Here is a 21591-nt window from a genome sequence, read left to right as displayed (position 1 = left end):
GAAAATATTAGTTTTTGTCTTTTTTATTGACCAAACTTTTCAGGAAGTAGATGAAGAATAATTAAAGCTCTCATGTAGAAGTCCAACTTATTTTGGATCCTTGTGGAGAGTTTAATCTTAGAGTTTGTACAGCTGTTGAGTTTTTAGAGTCACATGGATTGTTTTGACATTTAATAACCGAGTCCTGAAATAAAATTACAGTTGTGGATTTCTGTCATTTAGTCTGGACTAAACAAATAACAGCAGCATAAATCTCAAACGTCATTATGAGGAGTCTGGATTGAGGTTTCTCACTTGATAATGATCAAAACATGAAATTTAGGTTGGTTTAAAGGAATATTCCACCTTAAATCTTTGAATGTTGACCTAAAAGGTTGGTTTCAGGAAGTATTCCACCTACAAGGTCCTCAAACATCCACCTTAAAGAAACATTCCACCAAAAATTCTTGGACATGCACCTAAAATGTTGGTTTAACTGAGTATTTCATCCAAAATCCTCAAAGACCTGAGGGGCTGGTTAAAAGGAATATTCCACCTAAAACCTCAAATATAGACCAGAAAGGGTGGTTTAGAAAAAATCCTTCAATGTAGACCAAAAAAGTTAGTATGGAGGAATATTCCACCTGAAATGTAGATCTGAGAAGTTGGTTCGGAAGAATATACCATCCTAAACATCCTTAAATGTAGACTAAAAGACGGTTTGGAAGAAAAGTCCACCTAAAATCCTCCAATGTAGACCTAAAAGGTGAGTTTAATGGTATATTCCACCTAAAATTCACTACTGTAGACCTTAAGGTTAGTCTGACGGTATATTCCACCCACATCCTTGAACATAAACTTAAAAAGTTTGTTCAAAGGAATACTCCACCTAAAATCCTTCAATGTAGACCAAAAAATCTTGGTGTAAAGGAGTATTCCACCATAAATTTAGACCTAAAGGATGGTTTGGAGTAATATTCTACTCTAAAATCTTCCAATGTAGACCTAAAAGGTTGATCTGATGGTATATTCTACCCAACATCCTGGAACATTTACCTAAAAGGTTGGTTTAATGGTATATTCCCAGAAGAACCCTTGAACATCGGGCTTAATGGTATATTCCACCCAAAATACTTGTACATATACCAAGAAGTCAGTGTAAAGGAAATGTAGACCTAAAAGGATTGTTTAAAGGAATATTTAAACGATTATTTTCATTATTTAATAATCTGTTATCAGTCAGAACCCTGGCAAACTTATTTTCATCAGTTTTTTTTAGTGGAAGTCACAAATAAAGGAGCTCTTGGTTTTTCCCGGCGTTACTGAGTCCAAAGCTGCTGTTTCAACACAGAACGTTCACATGCATCCATAAACCTCTCAGCACTCAAACACCCACAGACAGGAGGCCGGCTGGACCGAGGCTCGGCGGCGTCCTCAGACCCACGAGTCGGGGAGTTGCTGAACTTGTTGGTCCATTTTGAAGGCCTCCATGTGGTCCAGTAGAAGTCCACGTAGTCGGTGTTGGCTTTGAACCACAGCGACTGGCCGCCATCAGGTGGACCGGCTCGTCCTCGTAGGACTCCTCCTGTAGCCTTGAGGGAACCACAGGAACATTCAGTAGCTGTTCTTCCTGTCAGGCTCGTGGTAGAACGGCTCTGAAGAATCTTGTACTTGTCTTATCTGGAACAATCTAACAGCCTAAACTGTTAACAGCGGTGTAAAGAAGCAAACACACAGGCATAGATTAGGACTCAAACTAGATTTATTTTAGAAAACAAATCAACTTGAAGGCATTTGTTCACACGTGACTGAATAGGAGGCCGTCCAATCAGATTTGAGGTCTTCACTCTTGGACCTCCATCAGCTGACATGGATGTTTGATGGTCTTCCTCTCTAGTGCCAGATGATTCATCCATGAATTCAGCAGCTACAGACTGAAATGAAGCTCATGCTGCCGTTATTGAATTCCTGTTCCAGATCAAATGTTCAGAGCTCACCTTGAATGCAGCTGTCTGCTGTCTGATAGTTTTTTCTCATTGTAGTCTTCAAAAAAGTCTTTTTCCTCATGTCAGGATGTGGTGAGACTCTTTCTCAGTCTCTGCAGACGTCCCTCATTGTGCAGCTTCAGAGAAGAAACAGAAAAACTGATCACTGCTTCAGCATCACAAACGCTCTCCAGCATTGAGAGTGTTTTAGGAATTCATTCATTGTGTTGTGAACTTTGAAGGAGCAGAAACTTTACAGCTGCCAAAGATATGAGCTCCAATTCTGGATGTTTTAGGAAATGAAGCTCATCAAATGAACACTTGATTTTTGCTGATAACTCTCATTAAATTACTGAAGAAATCCAACATAAAAACCTGTAAACTCTCAGGCAGCTTTTGTTAAAGTTTGTCTATAATTCTATCATCATGTTCTGGAACCAGGACTCTGCAGAAGTTCCTTCAATCAGATACTTGTGTGTTTCTATTTAAGGCCTCAGGTTTGAACGTACAGCAGAGGATTAGAAAGGAGTGATTTTAATATTTAAATCAGTCCAGTAAATGTTTGGCATGAAAATGATTAAAATTTTGATTTAGATAGATTTGTGTCAAATAATATTGTAGAGTCTCACTTAAATATATCCAAATGAGTTCAGTGTATTTACATTTTATAGAATATTTGATTTCTTAATCTCAATACTGTAGGGTCTGACCCTAAATATTATAATAATGATGTCAATTTAAATAATATTTTAGTGCAGAGTCATAAACTTTAATCAGCTAAACTTACATAATAAATATCACTGTACAATCTTAACCTGAACATTCATATTATTGAGGTAAATTTACATAAATCATGATATTTTAGGGTCTTAACTGGAATATTTGTAACATTAATCTTTTTGTATTGTGCTGATAAACAACAATAACTCGACTTTCAGATAATATTTGTTGTCTGTGATTGAGACTAAATTCCTCCACATTCTGGAACTGGACTGCATTTCCCAAAATGGAAACATGGACAGAATTTAACACTCATGTATCCATGGCAACGCTAACGTTTCTGCTTCTTACCAAAGTTCACAACACAAGTAAAGATTTTAATGTAAAACTTCAGGGATGACTGCTGACCATAAGTATTCTGATCAATACTTCATGATCAATATCAGGACAGATGTTACAACTCCAGTTGTTCCATTAGACTGCAGTTATTCACAGAGAAATTAAAACATCACATTCCTCATAAAAACTAGATGGGACTTTTATTAAATAAAGTGTTGGTGAATAAACAGTGTAAAAAGTGCAAAGCAGCTCCATTAAATCAGGAGATGTGAGACTTCCACAGCATGGATCACCATCTGCTGTGTTGATTCATAGCTGAATGTCAGAATGAACTGAGATAGAAAAGCTGCTTTGAGCTGCAACATTACGGTCTGACAATCCAACACCATCACAGTTTTCATCTGGTTGTTTTGCTCCAACATGCTGTGAAGTTCAGTTTTTACCTGAATCAATACAGAGATTCTATTTCCAACCAAGACTGGAATAAAAATTAGAATGTTATGAGGTTATTAATGCAACTAAATCCTTTCAGATGGAAGGATTTACTTCTAAGTTCTAATTCAAGTTTCAGTTGGAGCACATTGCATTCACAAAGAAAAACAGTGAAACCTTCATAGCAACATTTAATAAACCTAAAGCTTCCCTGTTGGCACATTGGTGGAGTTTGTTACTGAGCATCTGAACCTTAAATCCAGTGAGACGACCATCTTCAGTCGAGGCCAGTCAGAGAACTTCAAGACCTTCCATCAGCTGGACCAGATGTGGCATCATCTCCCTCTGAACATCTGGATGACAGGAGAAAAGACAGAAATCAAACACAGATCACAGAAATACAATTTATTCACTTTCATCATTTTATAAAAGTAGCATGAACTTTATTAAAACTTGACAATATCAGTAATGAAAGTAAATGTTTTTATCTCATGTTGAAGCTAAATTTAAAGTCAATTTTAATGACAGTTTATCCTGAGAGGAGTGAGAATGGAGCTTTTCTTTCCTTTTTAGAATATTCCCTCAAAATATTCTGTTTATTATTGGCTTTAGAAGCATTTTTCTTTACTTATTTATTTTTAGATACCTCATACTGATGCACTTTGCTGGTTTGCAGAGAATTTCATATACAATGACAATAAAGATGTTCTATTATAACATATTTTGCTAAAACAAGAACTGCAAACCTTCTCAACCATCTCTCAGGCTGCAAAATTCCAACTGCAACCAAGAATTATCTGATGTAGTTATTATTATAATCTTTACTGAACCAGCCCTGGAATTAATAAAAATCTGTATATGGATATGATTTTCTCTGATGGAACCACTAAAACTGCATCCAATAAAGTGAACCTCTTCTGCACTGCACACATACTACACTTTTGTATAACTCTGGATGTCAGAGTAAAGGCAGACAGATCCACCGATCAGCCACAACATTCTGACCACTGACAGCTGAAGAGAACAACATCCATCATCTTGTTCTAATGCAACGTTCTGCTGGGAAACCTTGACATTCATGTGGATGTTTGACATGTACCACCACCTAAACACTGCAGGACAAACAACCCCCTAGTCTCCATGGCAACAGCAGTCCTTGATGCAAGCTGCCTCCCTCAGCAGGACAAACTAAAACTGCTCAGGAGTGGTCAGAGGAACACGACAGAGCTAAGCTGTTCACCTGGGTTCCACACTCCCCACATCCACATCTGATGGAGCATCTGTGGGATGGTCCAGGATCAGCCTGGTCTAGGTAGGACCCACCCTGCAACCCACAGGATCCACAGAATCCACAGGACATCCCCAGAGGTTCTGATGAACCACTGGGTCAGAGGAGTTTTAGCAGCATAAAGGGACCAACACAGTATTAGTCAGGTGGTCAGAATGTTATACTGTTATATTGTCATGCTGATTATATGATCAGTAAATGTTACCATCAATTATAACGTCCACATTGATCAAGAAAAAAAAGCAAACTATCAGTACATTCAGAAACTGTGGGGTTAAACCTAAAAACACAGACCTCAACAGCAGTTTGTTGAGCACCTCTTGTAATTGTAGAGGCCAAAGATAACTTTTATTAATCTTGTGATGTCTGAATAAATTTGGTATTGAAATATTTATGCAAGTTTTTCTTTTCCTGATGTGTGTAAACATTATTTTGGCTGACTCTGTATAATGGGTTTCTGACAGGTCACCAGGCAACATCTTTTTATAATAATGACAAACATACCTGCATTCTACAGGAGTGATTTTCCTCATGTGCAGGTAAAGATGTGAGGAGCTTAGAGATGACAGGAGCAGGAGTCATCCTCACTAATTCAGCTTCCACCTAGAAACACAAAGACCAAAAACAAACACACTGATATACTCTCAAACGTTCAACCTCACAGCCTCAAAATATCTGTTTAGGAAGTATTGTGTTTCTAAATTCTGCTGAAAGCATTGGCAGACATTCTCTTATAAGGTTGTGTAAAAAGCAGCCTGTCCTCTGAGCTACTGAGAAATCTTCCTGAACAAAGTTTCTACGTGTAAATCGGCTCAACAAAAACTAAAGCCTCAGTCAGAGATAACAGGTATCGCAAATTATAAACAACTTTCTTTGTTAACTCAGACTTTCTGCTTCAACCTCACATAAAAAGGGAAGTTTAACTCATCAGGTGACTGAAAATGAACGGCTTGTGCATTTCTAGATCCAAAAGTAGGATGTTTCAACTCATGTTTTACTACAAATACATGCAATAATAAATAAATACAATGGCTGGTTGTTAGTTCATTCACTATTAATGTCATTTTATACACTGGATTGAACTTGAGCAGTGGAAGAGAGAAGGAATTTAATGAAATTATGGCGATTCAGAGAGGTAATATTGTGCAATGTTAAGTTAAGCGCGGTTTAATTCAAACCAGCTGAATGTTAAACTTCAGTGCAGCTCAACGGGTTTCAGTTAACCTTAAAGTAAAATAACTTTTTTAAAAGCTAAAATACACAGCAGAGAAATACAGGTTGAGGTCATTCTAATAATGACGGACAGCTGCTGCAGCAACTAACACAGGTGTTCAGCGGTAAGTTAGCCACCTGTGCTAATTAGCCCGCTAGCTAACTTAGCCGCTTAGCTAGCTAACGTGTCCGGACCAACTGCTCAAACACGACAAAACACAACTCTTCACAAGTCGCTGACTTAACGTACAACAAAACAACGCTACTGGTTAGAAGTATTTATCTTCTTACCGTGTTTTACTCCAAAAACAAGGTCAACAGCAGCCAGAGATGCTACCAGACGTGCCGACCATAGACATAAATAGACTAGATCCGCTAGCGCGCTGTCTTCTATATATTTCTATGGTCTGACCAATCACTGCTCTCTGGCTCCGCCCTCTGAGAATCTCCTTGTCGTTTGGCTCCACACTTGCTGATGACAACTTCCGGTCTCAGAAAATGACGAAAACTGACCTTTTTTCGTTTCTGTCTCTTACTGATTTTATTTTTTTGTTATTCTAAATATAAAATGAAAATCAAAGCATTTTTAAAATTTCGTACATCCCTTTTTGATCATGAAAATGAAAAACGCATTGTATTTCAATTTTAATTTTTGTATTTTAAAACAAAACTCAAATAACCACTCGTTTTTTGTTTTTCAATACCCGTTTCAGAACGGAATATCCAATTTCCAGATAAATACACGGACCATATATGTAGCCAGGTACATTTGTATTTTACATACCATTGTAAGGTCTTCACCTTTTTATCAAAATAAGTCAGGTCAATTTGTAAAAGATTGTACGCTCTTAAACTTAATATTTAAATTAGTTGTGCGCATTTCTATAGTATATTATCTTGTAGGGCCTTAACCTTAATATCCAAAATATTCAGGTTAATTAATATTGGATATATTTTTGCAGAGTCTTTGCTGTAATAATAAAAAAGTCAAGTAAATTGGTATTGTAGATAATATTGTACAATCTTAACCCTAAGTTAGTCACATGAACTTCTGCTATAGACTACTGTTGTTGAGTCTCCCCTTAATATCTAAAATAATGAGATAAATGTATATCATAAATAATACTTTAAGGTCTTTAGGGTCCAAGTAAATATGTATTATTAATAATATTGTGAGGTCTTATTTAATTTGATCAGCTAATTTTATACAATAAATAATATTGTAGAGTCTTAACCTTAAAATTTAAGGTAGTAATTTAAGTTTGCATTTTATATGATATTGTAGGCTTCTTTGTTTGTTTACAGAAAGGAGTCTTGATGTGCTCTGCTGCAGAAAATGGGGTCGGAACTGAAGTCGCACGCCGTTATATCGTGACGAGCCATTTTTTCAGTGACACAAAACGTCATTGATTTGGAGCCGTGATAGATCATCGACTAGCCAGGGGCTCGGTGAGTTTCAGCAACACTGCGCGTTATTTAGCACGAAATGGAGCAACAATAAACTGAAACTGAGGCCAGCTCGGTTGCGCATCTGAAAGTGTTGATTTTCCGACATGACACGATGTTTTGTCGCTGACGGCGGCGAGAGCAGCGTTTTCTAAGCTAACGATGCTAACGTTAGCCGAGGGGTTGCAGCACAACAAGGCATTTACAGCTGCAGCTTTAGCTCCAATGTCTCAACTAAAAAAACAACAGAAAGCCTGGCAAATTCAAAATTAATAGCCTCGCTGTTTTCTTGTATTATTTTCTACCATAAATGTGAACTTTCTTCAGCGGCTAACGTTGTTATCGCTGCCGTGGCTAACGGTGAGAGAATTAACAGGGCCGATAGACATAAACTAAAGTGGTCCGTTAACATCAGAACCTGACAATGTTTATCTGAGAGGCCAGATGGACAAAATCATTCACATTAGGGTGGGATAATGTCTTGTTGTTGTTGTTCTCAGTTCATTTCTCTTAACATTTACTTATACTGGATACAGTGCAATGTAGAAGTACATAATAACTAATTTACTGTATAATTGGCCTTTGTATTTAAGCCTAGATTGAATATAACTTAAAATTATTGTTAAAGTTGTGCATGTTATGTCGATAAAGCTTATAAAATAACTGCAGTTTACTTTATGTGAGATAAATAAGATTCCTATGTCAAAAGTGTCTTTGTTCTACCCAGGACACCCGCCTTGTTGAGACATCACAGTGTGTCTGTCCAGCATTTTGTTTCTTTGTTTTGGCTGCAGGTTCTGGGTCAGTCTTGCATAATTCTGAAGTTTGTCTCACTTGTTTCCAGAGCTTTTCAAAACAGGTTTTGTCCTGACAGTCTTTTAAGAGCACAAGACCTTAAATCAACAATTAAACCTAAATCATGCACACTTGAACTTACTAAAATATGGACAGACAGATTATTCATTATGTGTTTATATGCCTTTCATTGGCAATAATGTAAAATTCTTGAATTGCTACAAAATCAGTGTAAACATTTTCTTGAACAAGTGGTGTTTGTGCTGTTAAAATATGTCTGTATGGGAACGATGGCATTAAAGAAATGTTTCCTAAAAGAAGTTTTGCCAGAAAAATAGTAGCTACTGAATGTAACTCCAGTTCTATAAATTGCATGTTCATAGCCATGTAATGTACTTCACTTTTAGTTGTGTGGAGCGGCCGGACTTTACTCTCTGGTGGCTGCGCTTCATGTTTGACGTGTTATAGTTTTCCTCAATCTATTTTTGTTGAAGGACAGTTCCTATGATCTGCAACTTTTTGAGTTTATTTAAGGTCGTCATAAGAGAGCAGCAAAACCTCAATGTAATGTAATTGTAATGTAAATATTAATTCTTAAACAAAATGCAGTTGTAATGTAGTCATTCACTTGTTTGCATTTTTTGTCTTGTGTGTGATAGACAGATTTTTTCCAAAAACATACAGTGTGCATCTACTGTAACACCACCATGAACATTCTTATACACCATTATGGTCCAAACCTTTTTATTAAACATATGTTTGTGTGAATTTCTGTCGTCATGCATCTCATCTCTCTTTTCATATTTTCTCAAAATGACAATTATCCAGTGTTTCTCATGAGACGGTGACATATTTGCGACTGACCATTTCAGGGATGTGGCCTCAATTCATCCTTTGCAATTCATTTCTACACTCACCAAATTGCATTGCAGGACTTGAACAAGCAAACACAAAGAATGAATCTCTAAGAAAAGCTCTTTTATAAGGCTACATGCTGCTGCAGTAATCGTGCGTGTGTTTTATAAACCGTTTTTAGAGCTTGGTGCAGTGAACAAGTTTTTGGTAGCTTTCCTTTTTCACTTTGAAGTCTTACAGAAATCCATCTCTAAAACGAGTGAATATAATGATGACAAAAATCCAAATTGTGGGGCACCCATATAGCTCAACGGGTTAAGCAGGCGACCCATGTACGGGGGCTGGTCCCCGACGCAGCGGCCCGGGTTCGATTCCTGCTCGCGGCCCTTTGCTGCATGTCCTCCCCCGACTCTTCTCCCCCCTTTCCTGTCTCTCTCTCACTGCGCCTATCCAATAAAAGCGGAAAAAAGGCCAAAAAAAAAAAAAAAAAAATCCAAATTGTGTCATAACTTTGTATTAGCATTGTTTTTTTTTAATGGCAAAGTGTGCATCTATTCTGAACCAGCATCAGTGTAAATCTGTGCTACTACAGCTCCTATGCTTTGATTATTGAAATATAGCTTTTATACAACAGATGCATCAATGAATTGTGGTTTTGGGTCATTGTAAACAATTAACACTGGCTTTTTGCAGAAGTCAGCAGCAACGATTTTTAAGGTTTTTTCCTCAGAGAACACAAACTGATTTTTAATGAATTGCAGTCTTTTTGGGCCGCATAGAAGAAGAATCAGTTGAACTCTCAGTGTGAGTCTCCAGAGGAAAACCATTGAAAACCACTTCTATAGAAATAGTAGTCAGTAAGCAGCCAGTAGAAATGGAATGCATCCAATGTTGAGATGGAAAAAAGTACTTTTTGGATCGACACTCACAGGCAAAGTGTGTGTGTATGTTTGTGTGTAGGGCGGTTGTAATGGCGGGAGGAGAAGCAGCAGGTGTCGACCTCAGCAGGAAATTTGTGTCTGAATCTGAGCTTGATGAGAGGAGAAAGAAGAGACAGGAGGAATGGGAGAAAGTGAGGAAACCTGACGATCCTGAAGGTAAGAAAGCATACAATTACACACACGAAAACCTGTGAAATTCATACAGCTGTGCATATAGCCGCATGCAATATTCATTTGTGTTTTCCTCAGAGGCCCCAGAGGAAGAATATGACCCACGTTCCCTCTTTGAGCGACTGCAGGAGCAGAAAGACAAGAAACAGGAGGAATATGAGGAGCAATTTAAATTCAGTGAGTCTTTGTCATCAAGGTTTGAATTCATGTTTCAAGAGTAGCTCCTGCTTTTTACTTTAGAGATAAGGATGAATGACAGAAACAATCTAGCACATCAATACTTATTGTTTTGCAATGCAATCCACCAGTTTTACACATCAAGTTCAGTTCACTCATTGTGTTTCGTCCCACTCAGCCTGTAAAACTGTCTTTGGGGCTTGAGAAAGCCTGCAGAAAAAACCTTGATGGCTTCACGTTGAGTCTGTAAATCTTTAACAGAAGAACTGCAGATGTGGAATTTAATGAGGCTGTAATTATTGTTCACAAACACTGCTTCATTGCTTCCAGTGCAAGTTACTCACTGGGTGCAATGCTAAAAACCTTCCCCAGGCTTCCTCTTGGTTCTAATCAATAAAAGTCTTCTTTTGCCAAATAGGCTGAGCATACACACATGAATGGGATGAAATAATTGAACCATAAGGTGCTTCTAATTCTCGTTAAGTAAAGGTTACGAACGTCTTTTTCCCTAATGAAGAATGTTAATCAGTTGCATTAAGGAAAAAATAGAATCCAATATCTCCTCTGCTGCATTGTTTTCTAATCTTAGTCTGTGATTTTATTTCATATATTATTCAGACAACAGTTCATTCAATTCAAGGTTTTATAAATGTTAATGTTTGGCTTCTTTAAATGATATTTGATTTTTAGATGGTGTTTTACTTCGGTGTTTTCTCTTCTGGTGAAGGTCACTTGTTTGTGTGTGTGTGGTTTTGAAGCAGGCTGTCATGGTTTGTTTTCTGAGAAATGCAGTCACTCTTGTGCCATGTGTTGAGAGCATGTTTCCATGGTGACAGGGAACATGGTGAGGGGATTGGACGAAGATGAGACCAGTTTCTTGGACGAGGTCTCCCGGCAACAGAGCCTTGTTGAGAAGCAACGCAGGGATGAGGAGAAACAGGAGCTGTTGGAATATAGAATATCCTTTATCGTGTGTTTGTGTGTGCAGAAAAACATTTTAATGAGCTGCTATCCACTCTGGTTATTTACATTATTTTATGCTCCTTTCTAATGAGCGATTTGCAGTTTTAATATAAGCACTAACATGTGAGATACAGTTGGAATTCATTTCTCTTATTTTGTTGTTTGTAAAATCACAATTTGAGGAGACTAGTCTTAGAAGCCAACATGAAATATAGACTAACAATTCATGTATATGTCAAATTTCCAAGAAAATATGACAATTTAAATGTGTTTTTCAAGTTTGTTTTTATCCAAGTAGGGTTGCAACTACTATTTACTTTATTGTTGCTGAATTTAATTAATCATAATCTGTTTTGTTGCGACATAGTTTTTCACTTATAAGGAATTTCACTTCATGTTTTGACGCATTTCATCAAACGCTAACATGTAGAAAATTTAATGAAAGGTTAAGAATAAAAGGTTAAAGAAAGACGTGTTGTAAGTCAGCATACAATAAATGCTACAAGAGAAATTAGGAGCAAGTGTTGCAAATCCAAGGAACGAAAAGTAATAGAAATATTTTCACTGTGCAGGAATGTGCAAATTAATCACCGGAGAATGTGCAGGGCTGCATAGTCTGTAATGCAAACCACTTGAAATGTGCAAAAGGATATAATAATCCTGATATACAATCAGTTGTTTGGTTAGTGAAAAGTCAGAAAATCATGAACAATGTTGATCAGTGTTTCCTAAAGACTAAGATGACGTCCTCATGTGTCAAAGACAGTCAATTTACTGTCATAGAGGAATAAAGGAACCAAAAATATTGAAATTAAAGAGGCTCAAATCAGACAATTTTGGTCAATTAATTATCAAATTAGCTGCAGATTAATTTAACTGTTGAAATTACTGAATAAATCGCTGAGAGAGGTTGAGCTTAAAAAAAAAAAAAAAAAAGTAATGGGTAAATTTTCATGATTTTTACTTACCAGGATTCATACCCTGACTTTAGTCTGAGCACTACAAAAAAGTAGACGTTTACATTCTTGTAGATGAGGTTAATGGCTTATTGTAGCTTTTGAGTTGACCGGTCTGTTCCCAAGTAAATGTGTTTCTGTTTTCTGTTTAGACATGGTTCACATTTGTTGGCTGTCATTCAGCTATTATCTGGGGTTGCCCTCGAATAAAAATGAAAAAAATGTATCTAATTCCTAAAACGTAACCGTCAGTTTTAATAGAATTTATACATTTAGGACAGAGCACACAGTTTATAAACATAAACTCTTGTAGTTCATAGTTACAGAAATTACTGCATGTCCCTAAAACACATTTAATTTCCTGTGCAATATTATTCTTCTTAATCGCTCCATCTTTTGTAGGATTGAATCGTATGTGTGATTTGGTTTTACGTCCTTCCTAACGCAAGGTAGTTGGTGTGAGAAAAGAGGATGCAGAGGATAGGGTTAGATGGAAGCAGATGATTGGCTGTGGCGACTCCTAAATGTAAAAGCTGAAAAGAAAAGATTTACTGCATCTTGTGCCTTAGCTGGCAGATTTGTCTGCAGAATAAGCAGTCGGTTGGCATCAAATCTGTGTCGTAGACTGGTAGCTACGGTGACGATTTTATGGTGCAGAACATAAAGTCACAATTAAATTCCATCCATCTATTATCTACACTGCTTAATCCTCATTAGGGTCGCAGGGGGCTGGAGTCTATCCCAGCTGACTTAGGGTGAAGACAGGGGACACCTGGACAGGTCACCTGTCTATCACAGGACTACACATAGAGACAGTCACACTCACATTCACACCTACGGACTATTTAGAGTTATTAATGAACCTCAGCCTTAACTGGCCATTGGGAGGAAGCCGGAGAACCTGGAGCAAAGCCACACATGCACAGGGAGAACATAGGAACTCCATGCAGAAAGAGCCCAGGCCGGAACACAAACCGGGGATCTTCTAGCTGCGATGCTAAGGTGCTAACCACTGAACCACTGTGCAGCCCCACAATTAAATGAAAAATACTTTTTTTAAAATTGTAAAAAAACTTGCTCAGTTTTCTCTCATTTCATGTTAAGGATCTGTTTTTGGATTATTTTCCATCCAAATTCTTCTTTCCTCTTCTAAAACAGATAACTCATCCTGCACCTCCTCGGGGCAGTTACATAAATTTATCTAATCAAATGTGATTTGAGGCGACTCACTGACTCTGTCCAACATGTAGAAACTCGCCTGATAGCTCGATAGTGGGAAGCTGGCGGATCGACATCACAGTAGGAAGTGTGGGTTTCATCTGGTAAAACCAAAGAATGCGGTTGAAGTCTGATTTATTCTTGCAAGCACCTCCTCCTGGTTTAATAGCGCAGGTGAGGGTGAGTGTGGAGGCCAGGACCTGCAGGATTTTAGGTTAGTAAATTCCACTTATAAGTAAAGCCTCCCATGGTGTCGTTACTGAAGATAAAGATGCAATAACATGTAGTGAAAACTGTGTTTCATATGTACCTAATGCCCTGTTTTTTGTCTAATAGTCCACCTGTCCTTGTTGTTTTGTGTCTCTCCCTGTCCATGTACCTTTATCTCTGCATCTTGACCCTATTTCATGTCTCCTAAGCTCTTTCCAACTAGTTTTCTTGTTTAAGGCTCACCCTCTTTCCCTCAGTCTGCCTTTCTGCCTGAATGCTTTCTCCCAACTGCTAAAGGTATCACAGAACTTACTGAATAGACTTCTGCTGTCCCATCCCCCTCTCAGTTCAAGTCTTTGTTCCTTCTCCGGCGCTACATAATGGTTTGTTCACCTTAACTCTGTACTGTCACAGCGCTTTAGTGAAAAAAGCATCTGCAGAGAGCCGCCGAGAGCCTGAAAAGAAGGCGGCACCGAAGCATTCAGGAGCCGAGCAGAGAACCAGCCACCTGTCTCAGGCCCATTTATTAGCTGGAGCTGTGAAGAGACGCAGGTAAATACAGATACACATGAATTAACTTACTTTTTAGCTACTTGGGGGCAGTGCAACATGTTGTAATTACATATGACCATCTCAGGATGTTAGCCTGTCTACCCATTCAGCATGCAAACTACCTTCAAGCATTAATTTGCAGTCAGGTTTCTGTCCATCTAATGAATGTAAATCCAATTATCACTCTCCGTTCAGGTCTGACTTTCTCTGTACCTCCTCCTGAGGCATATTAGCTGCTAAGTGCTCCACTGTTTCACCTAGCTAGTTGTTAAATCTGCCATTTCATTGGCAGATCAAAGACACAAAAAGGCTCCAGGGGCTCTGAGGGGTTTCATCAACATGAATGGCCCTGCTCACCCAGTCATTTGAACAATTGCTGACATGAAAATATTAATTAGACCAGCTATAAATCTTCTTCACGGTGTCTTTGTTCCCTCGTCCAGCTCCTCGCAGTCTTCGGACAGCAGTAAGAAACAGAAGGTGGAAATCACAACGACAGCAGCAGCGACAGGAAACGGAGACAGACACACAGGTGAGCTGCAGTCTGAGGCATATAAAACTCGTATTCAGCTGCACTACTTATCATCTACATGCATAGCTGGAGTTGCATTTATAATCGGAAAGGCTTCTTTGGAAAGCAGGCATGTGATACACTTCAGGGCTGCACAATATATTGTTTTAGTGTTAACATTACAGTGTGAAGCAAAACGTTACACAAGAAAAATTAACTCAAACACATAATGCTAGATGTTTTTGTTTGCTGCTTGATATAAAAACAAAATAAGTATTATTTTCCATGATTAATTTGCAAGAGAAGTCCGTGTGATAGAGCACAATTTACTCCGATTTAAGGCAAGGCAGCTTTAGTTGTATAGCACATTTCATACACACTTTACATTAAAACATTAAAGCATTGAAAACATTCAGACAAGCATAAAAGAGCACAATTAAAATGACAAATATAATAAAACTTAGAAAAGAAAAGGAAAATTAGAAATATATTTTAAAAAGTACAATTTGCATTTAAAACAAGTTAAAATGAGCTATAATAGGAAAGCAGTGGCAGAACAGAAAAGTCTTGAGCTTTGATTTAAAAGAAGTGAGAGTTAAGGGATTCAAGTTTATGTATTTATTTTTTAACTTGATTTATAAGACAGCATTTTTTGACATACAGGCTCCACATATGCACAGCAAAATGATCGAAAAACAGGAGAGAAATAGTGAAAAGGAACATTTGGTTGTAAAAAGCGTCTTGCGGTTGTTGCCAATGTATAAGACACAATGACTAAAAAAACTACATTTGTTTGACCATTTAAATCAGCACCACAAACAGTAATTGAAGTCATCTTGAAAAATCTAGTGTTGTTATTATCACAATATAGGTGGCAGAAAAAAATAAATAACACAGTTTTTTTCAATACCATGCACCTCTTTGAACATTTTTTTCAGATTTTAGGAACAGTTCTACCAAATAGAGGAAACCTATTTGAAGGCCAACTTAAACCTGAGTTAACAGAAAGAAAATTGCTAGTAAATCACCACAAATGTTCACATCTTTTGCATGTAATGATTAATTCTTGTACTGATTTTTATCTCAGCCACTTCTAACGAACCTAAAAAACTCATTGGTGTTGCTTTTTAAATTTAGAAGACTGGAATATTGCACCTGGCCTGTTTACAAATCCAGTGCAACTTATTAATCTGTCCAATATTTACTTTCCTTCTGCTCTCTACCAACTTCAAGGAAACATCTGACTTTACAGGTGCTAAATACTAGCTAATAATACCAGCTAGTGCTAACTTTGTGTGATAGTAGTATGTTAGTGAGTGCAGCAGGTTTATCAGACCTGTTCCACCTGGAAAGAAGAGTGGGGAGTAAATCTGAAACCTCGAGTGAGTTTGGTGATAATTATCTGAGGGTTTTTGACATTACAGAATGATTATTTTGATGTAAATCTTTTACTAGGAATTTAAAGTCAGTGGGATCACTCAGCAACTCCTCATTTTCTGTCCTTACAACAAATTAATGCCTTTCATCCTGTCCTCTAATACTGCATGTAGGAGCCATGAGTGAACTGTTATTTTATTATAAGGTTAAGGGGCATATTGATGTTTGTTTTGGTTCTGATATTATTTTGTGATCATGTTGAATAGAGGGATGGCGGGTCACATGGATATGGGTGAGGATAGTTAAGCTAATATACTCACCTGCTCACCTTTCTTGACTTTTTTCATTGAGAGAAAGAGGGGAGTTGAGCTGGGTTGCCGTATTTTTTGTTGCTGGCTGTTTTTCTTTGATTATGATTTTGTGCACGTTATCATGAGTTGATCACCTTTTTTCTTTGATGAAAAGTTACGTGAATTCTTTTGTTTAGCACGTCAAACTGACAGGCCCAGCCTCAGTCCCTCAGCGACTCTTGTTTGTTGAAGTCGCTGCATTGCATATGCAAACATTCTTCAAGCTGTGCGTTTGTTCCAGTGAAACAGTAGAAACTACAGCTTATAAAGTTACCTGCACACGTCGGCATGTATAATCTGTGACTCTTACAGTTTGTTGTGTTGTTCAGAACAGGAGGGCGGAGCAGGAGGAGGGTCAGGGGGAGCTGAAGATCAACCAACAGTCCCTGGCCTGACATCAAAGACGCCCTCGGCTCCCCTGAGCTCCGGCCAGGGCGTGTTGCACCTTCCGTCGGCAGCCGTGTGCGTCGGCGTTTTACCGGGACTCTGGGTTTATTCCGGCAGCAGCGACTCTGACAGCAGCTCGGACAGCGAAGGTAGCGTGGACGCAATTATGTCGCCGTACCCCCGGCACAACAGGGCCTACAGATAGACACACACACACAGGCATCCACACACACACACACAAGCATCCACACACACACAAGCATCCACACACACACAAGCATCCACACACACACACCGCAGTATGTTTGCAAACCTCCAGAACGGCTTGCAACAGTCAGAAAAGGTAACCTCACACAAGATACGCACACAGACAGACTAAAGGTCGTACATACATACACATGGAGAAGTTAATGTCATGTTAGTGGTACATTTGCAACACACAGACACACACACCCAGCAAACCTCTTCAGTATTCCTGTTGTTTTCACAGCTGTGAGTTAAACTGTTGCTCTTTGTCACCAGACAAAGTTCAGCCCCGTAATATAATCCTTATAAAGCACTTCAAACTGGTTTAAACTCTATTCTGAACTAAATCTGTGCATCTATTTGTGTTTTTTTGCTATTGTGGCACTCAAACATGACACCTCCACCCTTCCTTCCCTCAATCGCATCTCACGCAGTTTAAGCCGAGCATCCAATCCCGCACTGCCTACCCCGACGACATCCTGCCCCCCCCTACACTCCCCTCCCACCCCAAGCCACAGCGACTGCAAGCTGTGCTATTGGCTGAGGGAACAGTGATTGACAGCTGTGGAGCACGGAAGAGACTGCTTTAGACTGTCACATGACTCACATCTTGTTAGCTATCAGCAGCAGAGGAGTGAGATCGGGACACGCTCGTCTCTCTCTGCGTTTGGGTTCGATGCCGAGTCTGACCGGTTTGAAAAGTAATGTTTTTAATTTGTGTGATGTAAAGTGTTTTCTCATCTATAGTCAAATGATTCTGGAAAGATGCTGGACTGTTTGCTGCTGTCTCAGGCGCTGGAACGATGTTGTGTTGGTTCAAAGTCTGAGCAGAATGAAATAAAGAGCGTGCCCTTGTTCTCTGTGTTTACTGTGTGTTACTTTGTGTGAATGTGGGGGAATACAATAATATTCCTGTGGATAGTAATAAGTTGTCCAAGTGTACAGTCATGTATGAATCACAAGTTAACACCAGAGCGGTTCTTTCTTTTCATGTTTTTTTAATTTAAAGGATCTGAGCACCTAAAAGGTAAAAGTCTCCACTTTTTCACAAGAAACATTAACACTTGTTTGAAATATTCCTGTCATGCTGGGGTGGTCCCACTGGAAAATAGTTTAATAGCTGGTTCATTAACCCTTTGATGCACAACAAGAGTAAAAAGTGACCCAAATCCAATGGAAAATGGGTACCTCCCGACCCACGCTGTGCATCAAAGGGTTAAATTAAAACGTACAAACCATGAGTACAAAATGGTGCAGCATGTATGTAGTAAAGCTACCTATATTGTTAAAACCTATGATATAGTGACCTCTAGTGGCATTCAAGTTACTTACAGGACACAAACTGAGTTTATGTTGAACCACAGCATAGTTTAGTGCTGTTTCATGACACGGCACCAGTTTGAAATTTATTTCAGAAACCACATGTTTGAGCCGCTTTTAAACCCTAACCTCTGAACAAGATAATGACCAGTTTCCAAATAGAAAGTGGCCAAATCTATTTAAGATTATAACAAATGATTTATATTAGCCCAATTGTAATGAATTTAAGCACATTTGATTGGTTAGGGTGCACTTTGTAGGTTGAATCAACAAATTCAGAAACTATCCCAGGGAATGAGTGTCGCTAATCTCACCTAAAAAGTGAGTTTGTACTTATTTCTCTTTCTAATGTCAGGTAATACTGAAGTTTTAAGCTGCAAATGTAAACTTAACCATTAAAGTACACTGTTAAAACATGTAGCAAGAACAATAAGTTATTTTCTCCCCACAGTTGTTGAGTGTTTTCTCAAATGAAATCAAAATGAAACTTTGGATTTGGAGAGTTTCTGTGGAGAAACTTTGTAAAGGCTTACAGAAAGTGAAGTATCTTGAGATGACAGAGCAAACTTCCATGTACAATATAACCGGACTCTGTCCTAGTCGACTCAAGTGCAATACATCAGTGCAATAGATCTGTTTACTTCAGTTCTTTTCTGTTAATCTTTCTAGTTTTTAGTATTAGTATACAGTCACTTTACACACTTGACACACTGTGACACTTGACACACTTTTTGAAACTTACATTTTGTACTTTATATTATTTGTTATTTCTATTTTACTACTAATCTCTGTGTAATTGTGTATATTCCACTAACTTTTGTTTATTGTACTCTGGCAAAATAATTTCCTCTGGGATGAATAAAGTAGATCTTATGACATATGTTGTAAATTTGAACTATACAAATACAGTTAAACCGAACAAAATCAAATCAGTCATGAATAAGAAAATCAATCCGTACTTTAATTTAAAGAACATATGAGCAAACACAGAAAAATAGGTAATGTCCTATTAACAACTGGGAATTGAAAGTAAGAAAAACTATGAACTGAACAGATAGTGAGTCTCTCAGCTCTCTGATGGTGGAGGAGCTGCTTTGCGAACAGCCTTAGCCAGAGCTTGCTGTATGACCGGGTACAGTTTATAGCAGCCCTCAATGCAGGTCCGAACTCCGGCTGTCAGAATCTCTTCAGTCATTTCTCCGTCTGACTGCAGCCCAGAAATCTGGTTGAGGCTGGGGAGGAAGGCAACGGTCAGACCTCCTTGGTTCTCACTGCTGGCTGAACTGCAGTAGTTTTCCTCCATGTAAGAAGGGTCGACCACGCAAGAGGCTCCATCCTGGCGAATGGAACATCCCAGCACCAGGTCGTACATTTCAATCCCTGCGTCTGCAAGTGCTAGAGAGGCGCATGTGATGGCGTGGGCCAGGACCGAGCCGCTGTTCTCCAGAACCATCACGTTGACCTCGATCTGACTGCGGGGGTATTTATGGAGGCAAACGGCCGGCTGGAGACTCTCATGAAGCATCAGGGAGAAGTCCTTGTCCTGGCTCCCCTGAATCCAGGAGCCCCTCTCCGGGCAGGAGAACGGAGCAAAGCGCATGTCAGTAGTCAGTCTGGAAACAGAAAGACAGTTAAGTTTTCTTCAACTCTTTATGCAGTAAATATCACAAACATGAGACTGTTCAAAAGTATAAATGTAGAGGCTTGAGGGTAACCTCCGGCTGAGCTCAGTTTACTGACTTTAAGGATTCAAAACATGAATAAATATCAGGTAATGAGTATCTGGTAATGAAAAAACAGCAATATCAGCTAATCTGTGGTTATGAACACTTTTAAAACAAAATGCATTTTAGTGGTGACTCAGAATATTAACGCTACAGCTCATTTTAAACTACCACAGGAAGAAGCCTCGTGGTCACTATTTAACATTAATAAATACTTGTTTTCCCCCATAGCAGTGCTACATAGGGTGAAACAATTAATCAAATTAAAATCAGAGTTGTAATTTGAATCAATAGCTCTGACCCAGGGTTTATTTTTCATTATTACAACACTAACTTGATTATAGAACGTACAATACTTGATGATGGACCTGTTTCAATTTTGACATTATTTGCAAAAACATCCTAGAATTTCTTACTTTATTTGTTTGACTGAATGCTGCCACAGCTTTTCTGATAATTATTCTATCTTCTGTTATTAAAGTAACAAATACATGTTTGACATGTACAGAAATTCTCATTGTCGCATTAAAATGTAGGTTATTTTGATGGTCAAGCACATGTTTTGAATCCATTACAGAATATATATTGAACGGAGGTTTTTAAAAATAAACTTATGTTGCAAATCACAGTATTTGTTTTAAAAAATCCCATTTTTTTCCAAATCGTTCAGCCCTAATAATAAGTATTAGCTTGTTAAATGTGAATGTTTTCTGGGTTCTTTATTCCACTGTAACAGTAACCAGACTATCTTTGGGTTGTGGTCATTTGTCACCCTTTTTGACATTTATTAAATCAAGCTACTAATCGATTAATTGAATAAAATAATAGACAAACTGATCAAGAATGGAAATAATAGTTTGCTGCTGCCTTGCCATGAACAGTTAGCAGTTTATGAATTCACGATCATTTTACAAAGAAAGATAGAATAATATCTCTGACGTGTGTATTTACTATATTGTAGATCAATAAATATGATGTAATTAATTTTCTCCATACCTTCCACATTTCATATCTGTCTCATCTTTCCGTTCTGTTTCTCTGGGGCCGTAAACGCAGCACATCAACTTGGTGTTTCCAGCCTCGATGTACGCAGAGCCTTTAGCTTGGCTCACCAGGCCGCAGCGCACAAACACCGGCCGGACGTCCACCTGGTCCCGCTGCCGACCGTCCGCTCTGGGGCCCTGCGACGGGAGGACCACCGGGGGTCGGCAAAGGAACAGAGACGGGCTCTGAGACACTTCTGGGCCGCGAACACGTTTGGTGTCAGTTGGCATGATGCAGAGAAACAAAATGAACTGAACAGCATGTAAACCGGTCCTACACCAAATCTGTTCCTCCTGGAAACACAGCCAGGAGGGAAGTGTTTCCGCCAATGCGTAACGGAAATGACATCAGTAACGCAAAGTCTTAAAACTGCAGTAATATTTCATCATCATT

General features: G+C 38.5%; 2 protein-coding genes and 1 long non-coding RNA gene across 6 annotated transcripts; 1 reads left to right on the top strand and 2 right to left on the bottom strand.

Annotated features, from left to right (window-relative positions):
- Window positions 1–890: 890 nt before the first annotated feature.
- LOC129348131 (uncharacterized) lies at window positions 891–6349 on the bottom strand. 3 transcript variants are annotated; one of them, XR_008600592.1, is made up of 5 exons: window positions 6247–6349; window positions 5248–5346; window positions 4696–4837; window positions 3708–3808; window positions 891–2101 (listed from the first exon to the last, which is right to left on the bottom strand). It is a non-coding gene; the product is annotated as an uncharacterized LOC129348131 (long non-coding RNA). The 3 variants fall into 3 exon arrangements; XR_008600591.1 differs by lacking the exon at window positions 4696–4837 and having other exon boundaries at window positions 894–2101; XR_008600590.1 differs by lacking the exons at window positions 5248–5346; window positions 6247–6349 and having other exon boundaries at window positions 894–2101; window positions 4696–4991.
- Window positions 6350–7298: 949 nt separating this feature from the next.
- Window positions 7299–17967, top strand: psme3ip1 (proteasome activator subunit 3 interacting protein 1). Of its 2 annotated transcripts, XM_055009270.1 has the most exons (8): window positions 7299–7404; window positions 10012–10148; window positions 10242–10340; window positions 11177–11299; window positions 14101–14239; window positions 14683–14771; window positions 16807–17013; window positions 17545–17967. In XM_055009270.1, exons 2-8 carry the CDS (start codon window positions 10022–10024, stop codon window positions 17547–17549), a joined length of 789 nt encoding a protein of 262 aa, XP_054865245.1. In that variant the 5' UTR covers window positions 7299–7404; window positions 10012–10021; the 3' UTR covers window positions 17550–17967. The 2 variants fall into 2 exon arrangements, with proteins under 2 accessions (XP_054865245.1, XP_054865244.1); XM_055009269.1 differs by having other exon boundaries at window positions 16807–17967.
- A 1403-nt stretch (window positions 17968–19370) lies between these two features.
- exosc6 (exosome component 6) lies at window positions 19371–21501 on the bottom strand. The gene is made up of 2 exons (XM_023282334.3): window positions 21151–21501; window positions 19371–20043 (listed from the first exon to the last, which is right to left on the bottom strand). The coding sequence occupies exons 1-2, from the start codon at window positions 21426–21428 to the stop codon at window positions 19497–19499; spliced, it is 825 nt and encodes a 274-aa protein (XP_023138102.1). The 5' UTR covers window positions 21429–21501; the 3' UTR covers window positions 19371–19496.
- Window positions 21502–21591: the final 90 nt, after the last annotated feature.

The sequence above is a fragment of the Amphiprion ocellaris genome, chromosome 3 (genome assembly GCF_022539595.1).
Source record: "Amphiprion ocellaris isolate individual 3 ecotype Okinawa chromosome 3, ASM2253959v1, whole genome shotgun sequence".
NCBI classification, from domain to species: Eukaryota; Metazoa; Chordata; class Actinopteri; family Pomacentridae; genus Amphiprion; species Amphiprion ocellaris.
The sequence above is the reverse complement of the archived record's forward strand: the minus strand, read 5'-3'. Positions and strand labels throughout refer to the sequence as shown.